Below are 20,223 nucleotides of genomic sequence, written 5' to 3' on the forward strand. Positions count from 1 at the left end.
CTGTGCCTAACTTCTAAAAAAGAGGAAATAAGTCTGAAGCCTTTGACGTAGAGAGATCAAGAGATAATTTATCATTTCTCTATGGTCAAGGAAAACACAACCTGTGGTTACTCAGGAGTGTAGTTTCACCAGATGTTTTCACCATACAGATTCCTTAGTGCTAAAAACTATGCTGAATTTGGTCCTCCTCCAAATGAAAATCCCTTGCTTCCTATGCCAAAGGTGGCATAACTCTGTACTAGAACAGCGGCTTTGCATGTTGCAGGTCCTAGATCAAAAACCCTGACATCTTCAGGTAAAGAGACCAAAACAAGTCTCTCTTCAAGAAGTCAGCTGTCAGGGAGGACAAAGAAAATCGTGCTAGGTGGACTGCACAGCCTAAGCCATAATGGACTTGTCAGATGTGGGATAAACATGAACCCGGCCATGGCTGTAAAGCAATCATGACTTGACGTGATGTGTGAACCTATTCTATACAGTATAAGGTACTTCCAAGGCTAATGCAATTAATTACATAGAATAGGAAGGAGGAATTAAGACTTTCCTTCTGTATCTCTGCTCACTCACAGATGTAAACTGGAGAAAAAATAATTACTGTAAACCAAGGATGCTGCTAAACCGTGTTTTGCACTTGGGAAATGTTTGTTTATTCAATTTGTTTAACCACCCATCTCACCTATGGGCAGCTCACAACAAGGAAAAGCAGCAGCAAAACATTACATGAACTCAGCAGGTGGGAGCACCTAGCTGAGCTTCAAAGCACAAAAGCTGAGCTGGGCTATGCAGAGCTTTGGATGTGATTCCCCCAAAGGTCCTTCGGGGTGCAAACCCAGCACCAGTCTGCGACACCTCAAGGTAGCCGCATCTTTTCCCAGGACTGTGAGGTAGCTACTGAGAGCAGCCATAAAATCCAGAAAAGCCCATTAATTAGAAGTTCTGAGGCCCATGGATTTGATTTCATGCCATTAATTGGGAAGACACCCACCGACAGCTTTTAGAAAGGACAAATGAAACGGAGGACAAGATTGTAATGCAATCCCATTTATAGTTAATCCAGGTCCTTTCTCCTTTCCTTCTCCTGTCCAAATTAGCATATTGGGATGAGTGTCCTCAGAGGTAACAAGGCCTGCTTGTATTTCTACACACCTTAAGTTACCCCGCTTGTTACTCCCTTTTGGTTGTGGATGGCACCGTTTTGGCTACATAAGGACCCCCATTCAGAAAACGAGTGTATTTCGTGCAGCTTCCGCAGCCGCTGCATGGTACCTCCAGAGACGGGAAGCCATCTACTTCTGGAGGCGCCGAGCCAAGTGGCAAGAGGAACGTCTTTGCAACTAGGCACCCCGACGCATCCACGGACGGAAATCCAGAGCTCCCTCCCAGCATTTCCAGCTAAAAGCATCTTCAAAACACCCAACCGGGCAGGGCGCAGCGCCCGAAACATCCCAACGCGCCAGAAGCGCTTTTGGCGCCTCCTTTAAAAGGCGGAGGGACAACCGAGGAGGCGGAGGCTGCGGGGGGCGTCCTTGGTTTTCTCTCTTCCTTCCGGCCTTTCCCCACGTGAGTCCGCCTTGCTGAATCTTTCTCCGGCCTTCACCATGCTGGTCGCCCGGGCTTTGCGATCCGTCGCCGCGCGCCGTTCTCTGCCGCTGCGGCCCCTGCTGCCTGGGCAGGCGAGTGCGCATCGCCCGCTGCCGGGCCCGGCGGCCGCCGCCGCCCGGCCTTTCACCCGCTCGCTCTGGGTGCTCCACGGCGCCGGAAAGGGCCTTCCCAGCCTCCTGCGGGGCTCGCCCTCCGTGTCCTGCTCTTGCGGCGGCCTCCATACCGAAGGTGAGGGCTAGGGTGGGCCCGGGGAGAGGGGGCCGGGCGAGGCTCCGTCTGCTGACGCGGAAGCAGCCTGGCGCCCGGCTCCAGTGGCAGGCGCGGTGGGTCTGGAGAGAGCCATCGGGTTCCGTCGGGGGTGGGTTTCTGCTCCCTCCCTGCCTCCCGCGGGATCGGAGGTGCGCGGGGGGAGGCCGCCGCCCCGGCCTGCTCTCTAAAAGGCTCAGGGCGTGCCGGAGAAAAGAGGAGAGGGTTAAATGAACCGGGATCGCGGGGGCGCGTCTTCCTCCCTCCTCCCGGGGAGCCTTAGAGGCTTCTGCTTCAAGGTTAGCCTCGTTAAATCCCGCGAGGCTCATTCCCACATCGAAGCGAGTAGGGCTCTGGTTTCCGTCTCGCGAAAAAGCTGCGGGGTCCATGCGTCTCTGCCTGCAAGGGCCGTTAGGTACGAGTTGGAGCGGGCGCGTGGCAGTCGTGGTGCAGAGCGCGCGGTGAGCGGCAGGCGCAGACTGCAACCCCGCAAGGCATGCTCTGGCAGCAAGGTGTGTACCCGCACTAACCGACGCCACGTGCGTGCAGTAAGTCCCATCCTGAAACAGCGTCCAGCCCACTGACTGAATAGCACCCGTGTGTTCTTTTAAGAGGAAATGGGCTGCAAGTTGGAGAGAGGAAAAAAGTGTCATCCAGTTAAGCAAAATCTTAATTTCTTGTAGGCGCTGCCGGGGCTAGACTGGACTTTTACATTTTGGTCCCTTTCAGGTTTGCTAGAACTACCATTTCAAAGGTCCTCCCCTTCCCCAGGAATTCTGGGACATGTAGTCTACACATACCTGGAGGAAACAGGGTGGGGAAGGTTGATCTAAAACTCAAGCCAGAAAGCTCTTGTGAGAAGCACAGTGGCTGGAATGCTTTTTCCAGTATTTGTCAGCCATGAAGTGGGTGAATTCCAGGCTAGGGATTATTTGGAATGAAATCAAAAATAAAATTTGGAGTTCTATAATTTCCTTGTGCAAATCTGTGGTATTTCCAACATGGAATACCCTCTACAGCTGGAATAATTGTGGTAGAACAGTGAAAAATTGCCCAAGAATAAAGATTTGATTAAAATGGGATTGAATAGTTTATAATATGGGATTCCCATTTTCATAGCATTTTGTGGGAACTACGTCACATAAACCATAGTAGTAAATTTTGTGAATCCAAAGTTTTTGGATACTTCAGCCTAGAATAGGATGTTCTGTGATTTTTGTGTGAATGTGCATAGGGTTGCTGAATGTAGAAATGTAGAGGGACGGGCATCCTAGAACTTGAGTTGGGGTAGGAAAAAAGATTTATTCCCAAAATGTTAGAACTTGATATCAAGAACATATGGAATTTACTGCCACAAGATTGGGTGGTGATCTTCAAAGACCTTCTTTCTACCTCATTGCATGTATGGCTTAAACTGCTCTCCTATTTTTAACAGAGGTGAAGAACATGAAATTTTGTTAGTGTTTGTCCGCTATAGATGATCAGCTCCTTGGGGCGCAAACTTCATGGTAAAAATAAAGGCAGCTTCATTTCTTGGCAACAGTATGGATGGGGGTCCCTGCGGACACCTTTTAGCATAGTTGGGCTTTTTTTAACTGGCAATTTTATCTACAGCCCTAGAATTTCCTTGTGGAATTCCATCCAAATTATGGTTGGGGGAATCTGAGGACTCTGTATAACGACCAAGTAGCAATGGTAAGAACAGACCACGGAACAACGGACTGGTTTAAGATTGGGAAAGGAGTACGGCAGGGCTGTATACTCTCACCCTACCTATTCAGCTGGTACGCAGAACACATCGTGTGACATGCTGGGCTTGAGGAATCCAAGGCTGGAGTTAAAATCGCTGGAAGAAACATTAACAATCTCAGATATGCAGATGATACCACTTTGATGGCTGAAAGCGAAGAGGAACTGAGGAGCCTTATGATGAAGGTGAAAGAAGAAAGTGCAAAAGCTGGCCTGCAGCTAAACCTCAAAAAAACCAAGATTATGGCAACCAGCTTGATTGATAACTGGCAAATAGAGGGAGAAAACGTAGAAGCAGTGAAAGACTTTGTATTTCTAGGTGCGAAGATTACTGCAGATGCTGACTGCAGTCAGGAAATCAGAAGATGCTTAATCCTTGGGAGAAGAGCAATGACCAATCTCAATCAAATAGTTAAGAGCAGAGACATCACACTGACAACAAAGGTCCGCATAGTTAAAGCAATGGTGTTCCCCATAGTAACATATGGCTGCGAGAGCTGGACCATAAGGAAGGCTGAGAGAAGGAAGATCGATGCTTTTGAACTGTGGTGTTGGAGGAAAATTCTGAGAGTGCCTTGGACTGCAAGAAGATCAAACCAGTCCATCCTCCAGGAAATAAAGCCAGACTGCTCACTTGAGGGAATGATATTAAAGGCCAAACTGAAATACTATGGCCACATAATGAGAAGACAGGACACCTTGGAGAAGATGCTGATGCTAGGGAGAGAGGAGGGCAAAAGGAAGAGGGGCCGACCAAGGGCAAGGTAGATGGATGATATTCTAGAAGTGATGGACTCATCCCTGGGGGAGCTGACGACCGACAGGAAGCTCTGGCATGGGCTGGTCCATGAAGTCATGAAGAGTCGGAAGGGACTGAATGAATAAACAACAACCAAAACTGCTTAGCTTTTTCTGGATTGACCAAAACTGGCTGGTGTGGCCATCTGCTGCGATCAAACCTTATGATGCTTTAGAAATGAAAAAATACAGGTAGTCGTCGCTTAACAACCATTCGTTTAGTGAAGGTTCAGTCTTATGACTGTGCTGAAAAAACTGACTTGTGATATGTCCTCACGCTTAGACTGTCAGTGTCCCAGCAGTCACGTGATCACTATTTGGACGCATGGCAACAGGTTTTCATTTATGGCTGTTGCAGCGTCACGTGGTCACATGTTCGCTATTTTCGACCTTCCTGGCTGGCTTCTGGTAAGCCAAATCAATGGGGATCCATGTGCTTTGCTTAACGCCTGTGGTGATTTGCTTAACAACCACTGCAAAAAGAAAAGTGGTAAAGTCATGTCAGATTCACTTAATGACCACTTTGCTTAGCAACCAAAATCCTGGTCCCATTTATGGTTGTTAAGCAAGGACTACCAGTATCATTGTAGGTCCCATGAGTTGGAAGTAGCACTAGTTATATTGGGTGCATAAAGTGAAGCAGCTGCTGTTCTTTCCAACCTGCAGGTGACAAAGCTTTTGCTGAATTTCTAAATGATGAAATCAAAGAGGAGAAGAAGATCCAGAAACACAAATCCCTGCCAAAGATGTCTGGAGGATGGGAGCTGGAAATTCATGGCACTGAGGCCAAGCTCACACGGAAAGTGGCTGGGGAAATGTAAGTGGGCAAGAAAGTTGGGCAGTCACCAAACTCCACTTTCTGGATTTCAGTGTGTTGGCGGGAAGAGAAAGCCCTGTTGCTTATGTAGCCCAGAGAGATTGCATTCAACTTAGAAGTATCAAGAAGTTTGGAGGCAGGCAGACCTTTGCAGAAATGTATTGGGCTGAGAGCCTGTGATTGGCCCAAAGTCACCCAGTGATCTTCGGTGCCTGAATGTGGATTGGAACCTCGGTCTCCCCCATCCTAATCCAATTCACCCTTACAGCACACTGGCTCATAAATAGATTAATAGGTACATGCATACACACATAGCGAAATTGGTATATCAGAATCAAACCACTACAGATCAGTATATCTGATCACTACATAATAACACTGGCAACAATATGGTGACGGTTTATGGCTAAGGATTGATTATTTAATTAATAAGTAATTAATAAATAGGGCTTCAGACTGATGCAATGTGTGCTTTCCTTGAGATTCAGACTGATGTAAATGTGTGCATTGCAGCTTTTGAGAAAGCAAAAGCATTGGAGGCCATGTGTTCCCGTCAAGGCTGCTGGCCTGCACTGATCCTGGTTTGCTAATTGTGGGTTTGTTGTTCCCTAGGATCACTGTCTCCTTCAATATTAATAATAGCATTCCACCAAACTTTGATGAGCCCCCAGAAGGACAGAAGCCTGATGAAGAAGAGGTAAAAAGGGGTCCTTTGTTTTGGGAGTGGGGTGGGATTCAAGAGTGTAGACAACGGGTGAAGCACCTGTGTCTTTGTGAAAGATCCTAGTTAAAAGCAGGTGACCGTCATAGCAGAATGAAGAGGTTGAACTTTCCCCAAGTCCTCTTCATTGCAACTGCCAGCAGGAGCTACATTGTACTGCCTGGAAGGAAAATTACTTTTTTGCATGAATTCATTATAAATTATGCTCTTAAAACTGTCCTGTAAGATAAGATATTATTAAAAGAAGTAACACAATAGAACCTTGATTACATGGACTGCCATTTAGCAGACTTTTTTAAATGATTTTAAAAAAAATAGTGAAATTTAATAAACCAAATAAAAAGGGTACAGTAGTAATGATACAATCCAAAGAGGAAAAATGTGTGTATGGATTAGTGATGAAATGAACTTGAAGGAAGAAGCTGTAATTTTAATACACAGCTAGCTCAGACTTTTAATCATTTATTAAATCTAGACCATATAGAAACATAGAGCTTCATTTTATTTCTACAGTATAAAGACTTTGAATGCAAACAGACCAAGCTCATGTCTGGACATCTCCAAAACAACAAATTAAGTCCATTATGTCTGTGACAATAATTACTTAATTGCATATTACATCTGTTTATTTCAATGTCATGCAAGTTTTTGTGTTACTACTTGATTGTACAAATGCCATGTTGATACAGATAACATGCTGTTGGATCTATTGGGCATCTGGAAGTGGTAGACAAAAATAGTCTGGTTTCACTGCAATGGTTTACACAGATCGTAATTCAGCATGGAGTACCTTAATTTCAGTAAGACTTGGAGGCACCAGCATTTGAGTGAATCAGATCTACGTACATGTTTTTTTTATGGCAGGAGCAGGACGAGGAAGCAGTTTTCTTCCATTTTTCATCTGAATTGCTGCAACCAAAATATGATTTGGTTGGTGTTGGTTCTGAGGGTTATGTAATTGTCTTTCTTCTACAGCCTGAGCTGACATCCACCCCAAACTTTGTTGTAGAAGTAACCAAAGATGATACCAAGCAAACACTTGTGCTGGATTGCCATTACCCTGAGGATGAGGTGAGGTCATTTTATCTCTCTGCCTTCTCTACATGAAGTCCTCCATTACAGGGTTGGAAATCAACATTTCTGGAGACTGTCATGTGCTAACAGGCCAGGCAGATGAGGCTCATTGAAGCTAAGCAGGGTTGGCCTTGATTACTGCCCAAATAGGGGACAACCTTGAATTCGCCATCTAGAATTCAGTGGAAGGAAAGTGGAATGTACACACCCAAGAGAAACATATTTTCTTCCTCATAGAAACAGACTGTGATGAAGATGTTTTAGCTGAGCTTTCTCCACCAATGCTGGTATTCCAACAGAGGAAGGATTTGGGGAATGCAGTATAATTAGGTTTTGCAAGGGCAGAAATGGTGCACTGCGAATACATATTCAGCTTTCTAGTGAGGTTGCTGGGGAGGACTTATCTAAATGGGGTATCTGAGAGCTAAATGCCCTTTCAGATTGTTTTATTAACTTCCATCAGCTCCAGTGAGCATGGCCAGTAAACCTGGATTGAGAAAGCTGTAATCCGGAACACCTGTGCACTGGTTAACTTTGCATCACATAATATGGTGTGTTATTTAATGAGCAGCCTGGATTCTGTCTGTTGAAAAAGCAGGGTTTTCTCTTGCATTATAATTTATATTAAATCAGATTTCTAGTTCTTAAAAACCTGAAGGTAGCTTGATCAGATTAAAAACTCCTCTAATCCAGGATTCTGTGCCAACAGCATACAACCAGATATGCCCTTAGAAAAATCCACCTGCAGGAAAATGAACACACCCCTTCTTTTCATGTTCCCCTATGACTGCCCCCCTCCATCTCCCCTCTGGGTATGCTAATTTGTAGGGAAGGAAGCCTCCACTGATGCAAGCAGCAGCTTCTTTTGACTCTTCCAAAGAGGCCTGTCACCATGAGGACAGGTGTCCTGATCATATAATGTCAGGTTACGTGGTTCTAGTGGAATGTGTAGTTCAGCCCTTGCTGATCATATAATGTCAAGTTACGTGGTTCTAGTGGAATGTGTAGTTTGATTTGTGCAAATCCTTGCAGGTGCACTCTGCTGCAGAACCTAACACACACCAAGGTCTTGATATTGGGTGGACTATGAGTGTTCTAAGTAAATTTCTAGGGAGTAAATGTCCCTCCATGGCCTAATCCTGAGCTGCTTAGCAATGACTTGGTTTTTCACCCTTGCCATTTGGGTTGCTCTGCCAAGCAGGTGAGCCCCAGTGAAGAAGGGGAAAGTGATATTTTTTCCATCCGGGAGGTCAGCTTCCAGCCTGCTGGAGATTCAGAATGGCAGGACAACAACTATACTCTCAACACCGACTCTCTAGACTGGGTAAGGGAATGTGTAGGTCATTGTGCATGTTTTTATGTGACCATTTGTCTATAGGAGGTAACTTTCTTCAACTTGGTGGCCTCCAGATGGGTTGGGATTGCAGCTCCAGAATTCCCACCCAGCATGATGGCGCTGTCTGAGGTTTCTAGAAGTTGCAGTTCCAACAAATCTGGAGGCTGCCAGGTTGGTAAGAGTCTGGACAGCAGGTATTGTGAGTGAAGGAGGTGCTGGATTCACACAACACAGGACAGTAGGCTAAAACAGGTTGGATGGTTCATGGGTTGGCTACTTGTAAGAACTCAGTCAGTGCTGTAGCATGTTATGTTAACCAGATTGTTGTCTTCAGCCAGAGTATGGTTTGGGTATAACGTCTGAGTTGAACATTGCATTTGGGTTTACATTGTTGTGCTGCTGCTAAGAAAACTGCACGGATCAGTCCAGGATGTCAGCAAGAGTGAAGATTCAAAGGAGAGGGTATTTTTTTTAACCCAGCTTTAGAATCTTGCATGTGTTACGGACAGTGCTGATGAAGGGTGGGGGGGCTCTCCAGGGGGAAAAACGCACACGCAGTACTGATTCCCTTTGCCTCCCTATCAAGAGATCCAGAAAGAAAGCGCCTTAGCCTTCTGAGCTTTTCTGGTAGGAATTGCTGGTGCTTTCTCAGTGTAGCAGGATTGCGTATTGTAGAGCAGAACAATGAACGCTAGAGCTAAAGCTTCGGATCTCAGCGTGGTTCTTCGCTCTATATCCTGACAGCATGTTGTGTGAATCCAACCATTGAACATTCCTATATGAGACAAATGGCCTTCCGTTCCTGGATGCTGCATTTTAGGACAGATTGAGAAAAATAGAGATCCCTTTTCCCTGGCGAGTTTTATAAACCTGAAAAAAAATCAGTATTTTTACTGTATAATTGAAGGCTTGGTTGGTGTGTTATGTGAATGCTGCTAGAGTTGGAAGGATCCTTGAGCACTACTAATCCAACCCTTTGCCCAAGGTAAGATTGGCAATAGGGAGCCACACTGAACTGAATTCTGTGGCAATCCTCCGGTTGACTGTAAGCCTGTATGCCCCTTATGTTTTTTTAAAATTGTTAATTATTTATTTTCTGTCCCGCCTTTATAATTTTTTTATAAGTAACTCAAGGCGGTGAACATCCCTAATACTCCTTCCTCCTCCTATTTTCCCCACAACAACAACCCTGTGAGGTGAGTTGGGCTGAGAGAGAGGGACTCGCTAAAGATCACCCAGCCGGCTTTCATGCCCAAGGCGGGACTAGAACTCACAGTCTCCTAGTTTCTAGCCCATTGCCTTAACCACTAGACCAAACTGGCTCTCAGTGTTAGAAAAAGCAGCTACGTCTGCATTTCTTAAGAAGTCTGGTAGCACTGTTTCCAGACTATCTGCTCGTGATGGAAAAAAATGAAGTTATGATTATGGGTTTTACTGAATAGTGGGTTTGTTTGGATAGAAATAATGTTAATATGGATAAATAAGTGGTTTAATTAGATTAATTTATTTCAATTATATTTTTATCTGTAATTGGGATAGCTGGAAGTCATTTCTTTGTTCTTACCATCTTTCTACTTTCACATTTATAGTTTGTGTCTTTTTTCTTTTAATGCTGTCTTCTATCTTTACTGTATTTACTGTTTTGTATTTTAACTATATTCTGATGAAAATAAATAAAGCTTTTTTTTTTTTTTTTTAAAGAAGTCTGGTAGCACTTTTTCCAATGAATACATTTTACTAAAAGGCTTTCCCGAGCATCTGAGGAGGTGAGCTGCAGCTTACAAAAGCTTACGCCTTTTAATAAAACGTGTTCGTTGGAGAAACTGCTACCGGACTCCTCTTGTTTCCCACCATAGACTGACATAGGCTGTCGTCTTACAGCGCCTGCATTTCTTGGGTCTTCTTACATTTCCAATACTGTTCCCAGGCCCTGTATGACCACCTGATGGATTTCCTGGCTGACCGAGGGGTGGACAATACGTTTGCAGATGAGCTTGTGAACCTCAGCACAGCCCTGGAGCACAGAGAGTACATTCGGTTCCTTGAAGATCTGAAGCATTTTGTCAAATGTCAGTAGGCTGAGTTGGCTGCGTGGAGGCCTGTGTTTCCTCACGGGGAGTTTGGGGGTGGATGATTTTCCTGCCCTTCAAAGCCTGGACTCTAGTTTTAAAATCCCAGGGAACTAGAGAAGAGAGAGTTGAAGTTTTTCCGTGGAGGTTGATTATATCCACCGACTGGGGGGTATATTGTTCTGCAACTGTATGCCATCCAGGTGCCAACTAGATTGGGGAGGTTTGTACAGTTTAAAAAGGAAGATAAATGATGTGAAAATAAACTATCTTAAATTCTTAGTGTAAGGTGGACTGTGTGTGTATGCTTAGCTTTTTTCAGCTTGGTGCTGTTCAGATACGCTGATGCTCTAAATCCCAGAATTCCTACCCAACTACCTGGATTAACAGAAGGTTGCCACGTTAGCATTCCATGCTTCGCCCAAACATACATACTACGTTATGGCTTAATGTGATGGCTTGGTTCACGCAGCATGCTAAAGCATTTGCTGGATCCCCAGACCTGAGCCACTTGGTTTAATCTAGTCTAGGGAATTGTGCAAACACAGGTTCAGTTAGATAGTGCTAACTTAGATAACCTTCTGGATGGCTCCATAGGAGATAGCTTGCAACCCACCTCTTAATGCCTTCAGCTGTAATTTTTCCTGGTAGATGAGCCATCTGCTTGTGAACAAGAGTTCTTCAAGGAGAGGGAGCTGTTTTGCCTGTGAATAATCTGTGGTGGAAGGGAACAAATATACAGAAGGAGTTCGGCATTTCTCCATGTGGCTTTGTAGCTATTGCAATTCTTCCTTTATCGTGCTCTTCATTTTTTGGTAGTCTCGTGCTGACAGTGGCCTGGTTTGCACATCATAGGTGCCTTCACACACCATACTTAATTTGATTGCTGAATTAACCTTTTTTGTGGGTTCTGCAATGCCAAATGGACTGGGTTTGCAAGAAGATAAAGCAAGCACAGCACTTGCACACGCTCATGCAGCTGCTAGGTCTTTGGCTGATGGTTGGGTTGTGTGAACATAGCCAAAGTGAAGCCTTACTGATCTCTGTTTTTGGGACAGTATGTTATCTGAACCCATCCAGTTACAGTATAACATTACGTACCTTGTTAAGGTTACATACGGTCCAAGCTGTGATTAAATTATTGCTGCCAGGTCAAGGAACAATTTGAGAGGCAGAATATGAATGCTCAACTCCAAAGTGAGAATGATCACTCTGCAACCTCTCCCAGGAGGGTTTGACCTGTTAATCTTTTGGTGGGGTAATCTATCTATTCAGTGGCTCCTCGGCCTGTTATGTAATTAAAATCTGCCACTGATTTCATAAAGGCATTTGCAGTTTTGTAATCAATAACACTGCAAAGCGTTCAGAAGAGAGATTTTGCAAAGCACCTTACTGCAAGTAGAGGATCCCTCTGCGAGACGCTAAAGCCACCCAGCACAGCTTTGAAGCAGGGGGGGGGCCTTCCCATTTATGCATGCCCAGAAAACAGCCTCAAAGTGTGGCGCAGAGGGGTAGGCGGCAGTATTGCAACTGAAACTCTCCCCACGACCTGAGTCCGATCCCAGCGCAAGCTGGATTCTCAGGTAGCCGGCTCAGGTCTACTCAGCCTCCCATCCTTCCGAGGTCGGTAAAATGAGCACCCAGCTTGCTGGGGAAGATGACGAGGGAAGGCAATGGCAAACCACCCCACTCTAGTCTGCCAAGAAGCGGCGTCCCTCCAAAGGGTCAGACATGACTCAGTGCTTACACAAGGGACCTTTCACCTTCACAGAAAACACTGGCACGGGGATTGCCAGCAAGGCAACCTGGGACAGCCTTCGAACCAGCCGTATGAACACTCAACCTGGCTGGCTAGGGAATTCTGGGAGTTGAAGTCCACACATCTTAAAGTTGCCAGGGTTGAGAAACAGCGCATATGATCCTTCCAAAGGATGGATCTACTTAAATTTATTATTTATTTATCGGTCATATTTATGTAGCCGCCCATCTCACAATCAAGTGACTCTGGGTGGCATACAACAGAGTTAAAAATATATACATATTAATACTAATATTAATATCAAAAACTTTTTAACACTGTAAGCACAAAACTAAAAAAGAATAAAAGTTTGGGCAAAGAGATGGGATTAATTTCATAGGAGCCATCTCAATATTCAACCAGTCCCCTGGGGGTCCCCAGGCCTGCTGACACAACCAGGTCTTGAGGGACCTCTGGAAATTCAAGGATACGTGGTTCCCTTGCGTTAACCTGCTTCGCGAAGTGCTGCTTTTCTATGCTTTGTGTAGCTGTAATGCTCAAAGAACACAATGCAAGCTCTAAGATAGTTTTTAGACTTTTTTGGGGTGAGGGGGGCACACTTTCAAAGAAACACACTAGACTCCCACCACCTACCATTTTACCATTTATCAAAGAAAGCCACTTTGGGGCTTAGGGGCATTGTTGAGAAAACTGGTGTTTTTCTTTATTCATTAAATCATTTATTTTTATTTTATAAATTGATTTATGTGGCTGCCCATCTCACAGAGGTGTCTCTGGACACCTAACAACACATCAAAGATGGTACAAAAAAACTATCCAGAAAAGTATTATGCCTTGTTAATTCCTTTTTAAAAAACAACAAATACCATCAATGGGCCAGGGATCCTTTGCAGACACCGAAGGAGCTTTCAGCAGGCATGTTGGTGCCATGTTGGGAATCCAGAATTAAGTGTTTTGTGTGAACTCTGCCATTATGCCTTGTTCAACAAACTATGGGTAAGCCATTGCTTGGTGGGAGGTGTGATCCCAGTTAATATTTGCCCCAGTTTATTTGAGGAGAAGGGGTTTATTTCATTTAAGCACTTATGCAATGTATCTACTGCCTCAGTGGTTTATAAATATAACTATGGAAATCTTAGTAATAATGCACTATGTGGAAACGTTAGATTTAAAAAGGCACTGCATGCATGAACACTAGGGTGGGGAAGTGCTTCTGATGCAAAGACAAAACTTCAGATGGGGGGTGGGGGGAGAGCGCTCACATATCACCGCTCAGGAGCTCCCTAAAGCATCTGCACTGCCCTTTCCAACACTGCATAGCTAAGTTTGGTTTAAGGATTTGTAGCAAGGTGCTAGCTGCGCACCCCTTCATGTTCCAAAGCACTGCACACTCCTACTATGCGCAATAAATCAACATTAATAGAAGAAAAGCATTACTAAAACAACCTGAATTTATTTCAGTGAGGCATACTTTGTAATGAGCTACATTACAAGTGACTTGAGAGAGAATTCCATTATTTCAGGTGGCAGCAGGGAAGGCCCTGCTTATTTATAGATGGACAGTTTAACTTAAGAAGAATCATCCCATGCTCTGCCTAAGGTTTACGATAATGTTGAATGGGAAATTTGGCCTAGAAACTCCTCGATTCCACGAGGAGAGTTTTAATTAACATATAAATGACTCAAGGGAGACTCATCACATTTCAAGTATCTGAGTGTCATGAAAATGAAAGCCCAGAATAGTTCTGTATCATTCTATAGTGCAAGAAACAAAACAATGGGATTATACAGGTAGTCCTCATTTAGTGACCATAATAGATTATTAAGCAGTCGCTAAATGAAACTGCTCTTACAATCTTCAGCTTTGCTTTGCTTTACAGACCTGTGAAGGTCGTAAATGCGAGGATTGGTCATAAAGTTACTTTTTCATCACTGTTGTAACCATGAATGGTCACTGTATGAGGCAGTCACTAAATGAGGACTACCTGTATATTACAGGAATGGGAAACCCTAAGAACAGTTTGACAGTGGGGACAATTGCCTACAGAGCTGGGGAGTTTCCCCTTTATTGGATGTCTTCAAGCAGATGCTTCATTACCATCTCTCAAGGATGCTTTGGATTCCTGCACTGAGCAGGGGTTAGACTCAAGAGCGTGAGTGATTCCTTCCAATTCTATATTTTATGACTTAGTTTCATTTTGAGAGCCAATTTGGTGTAAAGATTAAGGCCCTTGGAAATGAAGAGACTTGAGTTCTAATCCCGGCACAAAGCCAGTTAGGTGACTTTGGGGCAGTCACTCTCTCAGCCCTAGGAAGGAGGCAAGGGCAAACCAACTCTGAAAATCTTGCCAAGAAAACTGCAGGGATTTGTCTAACCAATTTCTAGGAGTCAAAACTGACTTGAAGGCACAATATTAAAAATCATTCTTGTTTTAGGAAAAGGGTTTGCTGTTTGGGAATTTTGCCCTGTCTCTGTGCTACAGCCCCGTGCAGATTTGCAGCAGTTTAAAAATTAGTCCGTTTCCTCAGAGCATGTGAATTTGAAGATTCCATTCATTGTTACCATTTTTAAGTAACGAAAAAGGAGGGGAAAATGTGTTGTAAGCTTTCATGGAATCATAAGATGGATGAAACTTTCATACCAGAAATCTTAAACTCTGAATCCAGTAGGGGGCACCAAAGGGATGCGGGAGTATTTTTTTTCTGCTTGTTACCTTCTATCTAATTATGAAATTAAAAGCATAAGAACCTCTTTAAGGACCAATTAGAAAGTCACAAAAAGGTTATAACATTTTAGCAGTCTATTTAAAATGGGCGGGGTGGAGAAAACAGCTTTTCTAATTCATACAAAAGCATGCTGTACCAATTGCATGATGCTGTCGTTTGCATAACTGGCACAAACTTACCAGCGTGATTCTGTGGTACAGTATTTTCCATAAATTTGAAACAGAATTTTTTTTCCTCCTATAAAAAGGTAAAAGCTCCCATGCCCCTGAGCCACAAACTAGCCAGCCACGTTTCAACCTCCTATATGGTGCAAACCCAGTGTTTATCTGAGGTAAGCTACTCTTCCCAGCCTCAAAGCACTGGACAAAAGCCTACAAGTTCCCTACGCTCTTTTTGTGTGTCTGTGCCTTCAAGTCAGTGTTGACTCTTGGTGACTGCCTGGACAAGTCAGTTTTCTTGGCAGGATTTCAGAAGCGGTTTGCCCTTGCCTGCTTCCTAGGGCTGAGCGAGAGTGGCTGGCCCAGGGTCACCCAGCTGGCTTTGTGCCTAAGGTGGTAGAAGAACTCATGGCCTCCCGGTTTCTAGCCTGGTGCCTGCACCACTCCCCCAAACTGGCTCTCTCCCTATGCACTGGCTAAAAAAAAAAACATAAACCATTGAATATCAAAGATCAATTATAACGGTTATTTTTCCCCTATCCCTATTTGGATTTTCAAGCACCCCCCAGTAATTTGGAAGAGCATCTCTCTCCCATCAGAACAGCTGAATGATTTCACATTAGTTCTCTCGCCCTGAATCAATCGGAGTTCATCAGCCATTTTGTACGCGAGTGCTGGCCTTCCGTGGGATTTTCTGGGCCTGTGTGGAATTCACCAGGCACATCCATACGGTCACCCAGCCCAGCAATATGGGGCTGAGCTACTTCTGTAAGCATTGTACTGAAATCTGGTAATTGGGTGTGCTTGGGGCAGACCATTTATGTATTTATTTTATTTATTTATTTCTCAAATTTCTATCACCACCCATCTCCCCCCAAAAGGGTTTAGTAAGTCACTTGGTTTCAGTAAGTCATCTTGTCCTGCAAAACTTAACCAAAACCTCAAATTCACGTTCTTCTGAAAGGAGTCTCTTTCACTCTTGCTTTCAAGGGCGTTTGACCAACATATTTCCATGAGTAGAAGTAAGTCTCTTACTACGTGTTTTGGTTTTTCCTAAGAGACTGGTCAACAAAAGGTGTCATGTAAGCTACTTGTTCAAACAAGATACGTCAAATGGAAGTAGCTCTTCAGGAAGAGAGACTTTTTGGCTGGGGGGTGTCCACAGGAGTGAGGTCAAAAAGTCAAGATGGCATCCGTGACCATGTTATTGAAGCCCACCCTTTTTACACGCATTGCACAATACACAATAAAAAGGATGGAGTTTCCACAGCCCACTTACTGCTGTGATCTTAATTTTTATGTGTGACACCTCTCTCTTCTCTGGCGCCCTGTCATCAATTATTCTCAGAACTAGGCAAAACAGCCTGTTAAAAAGCAGCACTCCATTTTCATTTTATTTCTAATCCCCTTGGGGCACATGGAGTTTTTATGCACAGATTCAGATTTACTGAGACTTCTTGTTATTAACAGTCCTCATGTGGGAAGTAGAAGCAATGACAGGTTTCAAATCCAGATTCTAGTTTCTGCAAATCCAAAACGGTGGTTATTTGGGTTCAATTGGCACAGTAAGTCAAGAGCATAAAGCAGAGATGAGCTTGACTCCTGCTGGTAGTCATAACCATGAAGTTTTCTTGGTCATTAACTTCTTCTGGAATCTTCCTTTTTTAATTCCTCCAATCCAGACAGTAGCCTTCATATTCCCTGGTGGCCTGCCATCCAAACACTAACCAGGCCTGGCCAAAGCCAGGTGCTACCACCTACGGAATTTAAACCTAAGACTTTTGTTAGAGGAGTGTTTCTCAACCTGGCAACTTTAAGATGCGTGGACTTCAACTCCCAGAATTCCCCAGCCAGCATGCTGGCTGGAGAATTCTAAGAGTTGAAGTCCACGCATCTTCAAGTTGCTAAGGTTGAGAAACACTGTATTAGAGGATCAAGCATGACAAGAAAGTTAAGATGTATGGGTTCTTGATTGGACTAGATCTTTTTTAAAAAGAACCACTGAATCCTGTGAGTTTTTGCATGCCAGAGCTTTCTGCTAGTAAAACTTACTCCTTTCTACTAGTAAAACACTTGGCTCTGGCCACCTCTCATAGCTCAGTGGTAGAGAAGATGCTTTATGTACTGAGTTTCAAATTATCTTTGGTATCTCCAAGGATCAAAAGGCAGATTATTGGAATCTCCACATTATATGATATATATGAACCCAGTCAACAGTGGTTTTCCAGCTAACAGTGGCTAAACGTATTACTTTGGCTAAGAAAAAAGTATGAACCCAGTCATTACTCCAGCACTGCCTGTTCCAACTGACTGTGCTTTTTAAAGTACAGCAAAGTTTTGATTTGGTTTTACTTTCTATTCAAGAGCCTTTTAACTGACAATTCCTATAAGTACTGTATAAGAGTCCCTTTGAGGAATTAATTCATTATTTCATATGCTGTGTGGCTAAACAGTGAATTCAACGTATTTCTGTACTGAACCCCACTCAATTCAGTGATGTGTACACCTAAGTGAGTGCACATAGGATATTCTTAAACTTGTCATCTTAATATACAAGTCTAATTTATTATTATTATTATTATTATTATTATTATTATTATTATTCAGCATTTAAAAAATGAAAACATTACAGAGCATGCATGACAACAGTGAGTCTTTAGCCTCCAGAAATGAGTGAATTGTTCACTGATGACATAGAAGTCCAGAGCAATGCCTGTGCCTCCATTTCAATCACAACTCAGCCAGTAGTTTAATTCTAAGCACTTTATTGGCATTTCCACCTCCACCCCCCCGATTCCATTCTTTGGGGTACAAGAACATGCAACTCCACCCTCCAGATTGGCTCTATTCATGATACATATTTACAGTGCAATGGCCCTTGATGCTGTCACCATAGGTGGCTGGATATTTTACTCTTTGCCATCCTGGGAATTCTCGACATATGATCCCAACATGTCTGTTGGACAGGGCTGGCATACATTGTCATGCTTTCCGTTTCTGGGGTGTGGGAAGTTTCTGAGCTTCACACTGAACACAACACAAAATACCAGCACAGGACAAGCATGGACCTTGAGTACAAAGTAGCATGAACCAAAGAAGAGACAGTAAGGAAATTCTCAGCACCGTGGGATCTTGTAAACTCTTAAAATATTTAAGACACCACAACCACACTAACTGCACGGTTTATAATCTATACCTGATTCCGATTAAGGGATGCAACTTTAGATTCCTTGTAAATGGCAAAAAATATTGGCAAAATGCGTTGCATTTCTATCACAGCTTAGTGACCCTGTCCTTCATAGTCATGGTGGATCTGTGAACATAGGTGTGCCAGGTCTTTATCAAAAAAAAAGTTTGCACGTGCAGTAACAGTGCCGTTTGCATATGGAACCATAAGGACATAGGATGACTTTCCAGTTCACATGGTACAAACAGCAGTTTATCAACACTGCATCAATGTGGTGTTGCAATTCATCAGATGCAGTAGATGCCAGGCTCCCCCCCACTGGCAAATCACTGTAAGCCATTTTCCATTCCATCAGTAAAGCAAAAAAAAAAAAAAAAGGGAAAGGTGATACCAAGGCTATTGTAAACATTGCCAAGATCTTATTGGCAAATGCTTAGTGCACTACACAAATATTAAAAATTACCCTGTTCTGTGACACACCACTGAACTTTATTTTTGCTATTACTCCACTCCATACTGTTACCGCTCAATATATTGAAATTAGCATGGCAGCAAAGCACAGGACAGACACTGACCTCACCTTGGGCTTGCTATTTTAATACTATATTGCAGGGGTCCCCAACCCCCGGGCTGCAGACCGGTACTGGTCCGTGGCCTGTTAGGAACCAGGCCGCACAGCAGGAGGTGAGCAGCGGGCGAGCGAGCAAATTTATAGCCTGAGTGTTTACAGCCGCTCCCCATCACTCGCATTACCACCTGAGCTCCACCTCCTGTCAGAGAAAGCAAGCCCATTGGCTGCTATCTCCAAAAAGCGTGAAGAAAAAAAGAATAAAAGGTTGGGAAAAAGAGGGCATGCTTGAATCATCCCGAAACCACCACCCCAGTCCATGGAAAAATTGTCTTCCATGAAACCGGTCCCTGGTGCCAAAAAAGGTTGGGAACTGCTGCTATATTGGAACTCTCTGAAGGCCTTTTGAAAGCCTTTCCTCTTCTGGAGCCAACATTTTTAACAGCCAGCTCAGAAATCATGAGAAGTTAATAGTGGTTCACAGGCCATGGCTGGCTGTGGGTCCCAACTACCCTCACCTACAGGAGATGGTGGGATAGGAGTCTTGCTCCATGGCATGGTGAGGGATCTGGGAAGGAGAACTGGTGGATCTGAAGACGGGGCTGGCTGGAGAAGGAGAGGAGAGTGGTGGAGGCATGGAATGAAAAGAAGTTGGAGATGAGATACATTGATGGAGTAGAGTCCTAGAGTGGATACTGTAGTGATGAAGACAGCTGGAAGTAACTGAATGCAGTTGAAGAGATGGGACGCAGGAAGAGGAAGGCAAAGGCTGACAAGGGATTAATGCAAGTTGGATTATTGAGAAAGGAGGGTGAAAGTTGATTGGCTTGGGGGGAGTTGGTGGAGAATGTTATGGGTAGAGGAGGGGAAAGGGGTGATGAAGAAGGATATGGTGGCTGATAGATTGCTCTACTGGGAGAGATTCAACACTGGGGGGTGTCCTGGTGGGAGAATTACAACTGCTGGTATACAGAAGGCTAACAGGACTAATGTTAGGGGCAATCCAGATGCTATTTGGCTGGAGATGGCTTGAGTTGTGAGTGGAGGACAAGCAGTAGAAGGAGGGGGGGGGGAGAAAAGAATGTGTGGCAGGTGAAAAATCCTCTGGGTGGGAGGAAGAGACAGCCTTGTGGTGCAAGAGGACACGAGGCAAGGGGGGCTCAGGAGACTAAGGAGTGAGATAACTTATTCCCAAGAGTGAGAGATTTGGGGGATTTGGGGGCAAGGTAGGGACCTATTATAGACCTGGGATGGGAGGCAGACCAGGTGTTGAAGTGGACCCAGTCTTTTGGAGTAGCCCTAGCTAAGCAGTGGGTGGAAGCTTGGGATATCATAGGGAAGGTTTTTAGAATGCAAATGAGAAGCAGTCCTGATGAGGAAGGCTGTGGAATCAATGGGGAGTTGAGAAGTGA

General features: G+C 44.2%; 1 protein-coding gene across 1 annotated transcript; it reads left to right on the forward strand.

The window, feature by feature from the left end:
• Nucleotides 1-1,583: 1,583 nt before the first annotated feature.
• C1QBP (complement C1q binding protein) lies at nt 1,584-11,159 on the forward strand. Its single transcript, XM_063298105.1, has 6 exons — nt 1,584-1,830; nt 5,062-5,212; nt 5,825-5,909; nt 6,909-7,004; nt 8,209-8,331; nt 10,271-11,159. The coding sequence occupies exons 1-6, from the start codon at nt 1,599-1,601 to the stop codon at nt 10,418-10,420; spliced, it is 837 nt and encodes a 278-aa protein (XP_063154175.1). The 5' UTR covers nt 1,584-1,598; the 3' UTR covers nt 10,421-11,159.
• The last annotated feature ends 9,064 nt before the right edge of the window (nt 11,160-20,223 follow it).

The sequence above is a fragment of the Candoia aspera genome, chromosome 1 (genome assembly GCF_035149785.1).
Source record: "Candoia aspera isolate rCanAsp1 chromosome 1, rCanAsp1.hap2, whole genome shotgun sequence".
NCBI lineage: Eukaryota > Metazoa > Chordata > Lepidosauria > Squamata > Boidae > Candoia > Candoia aspera.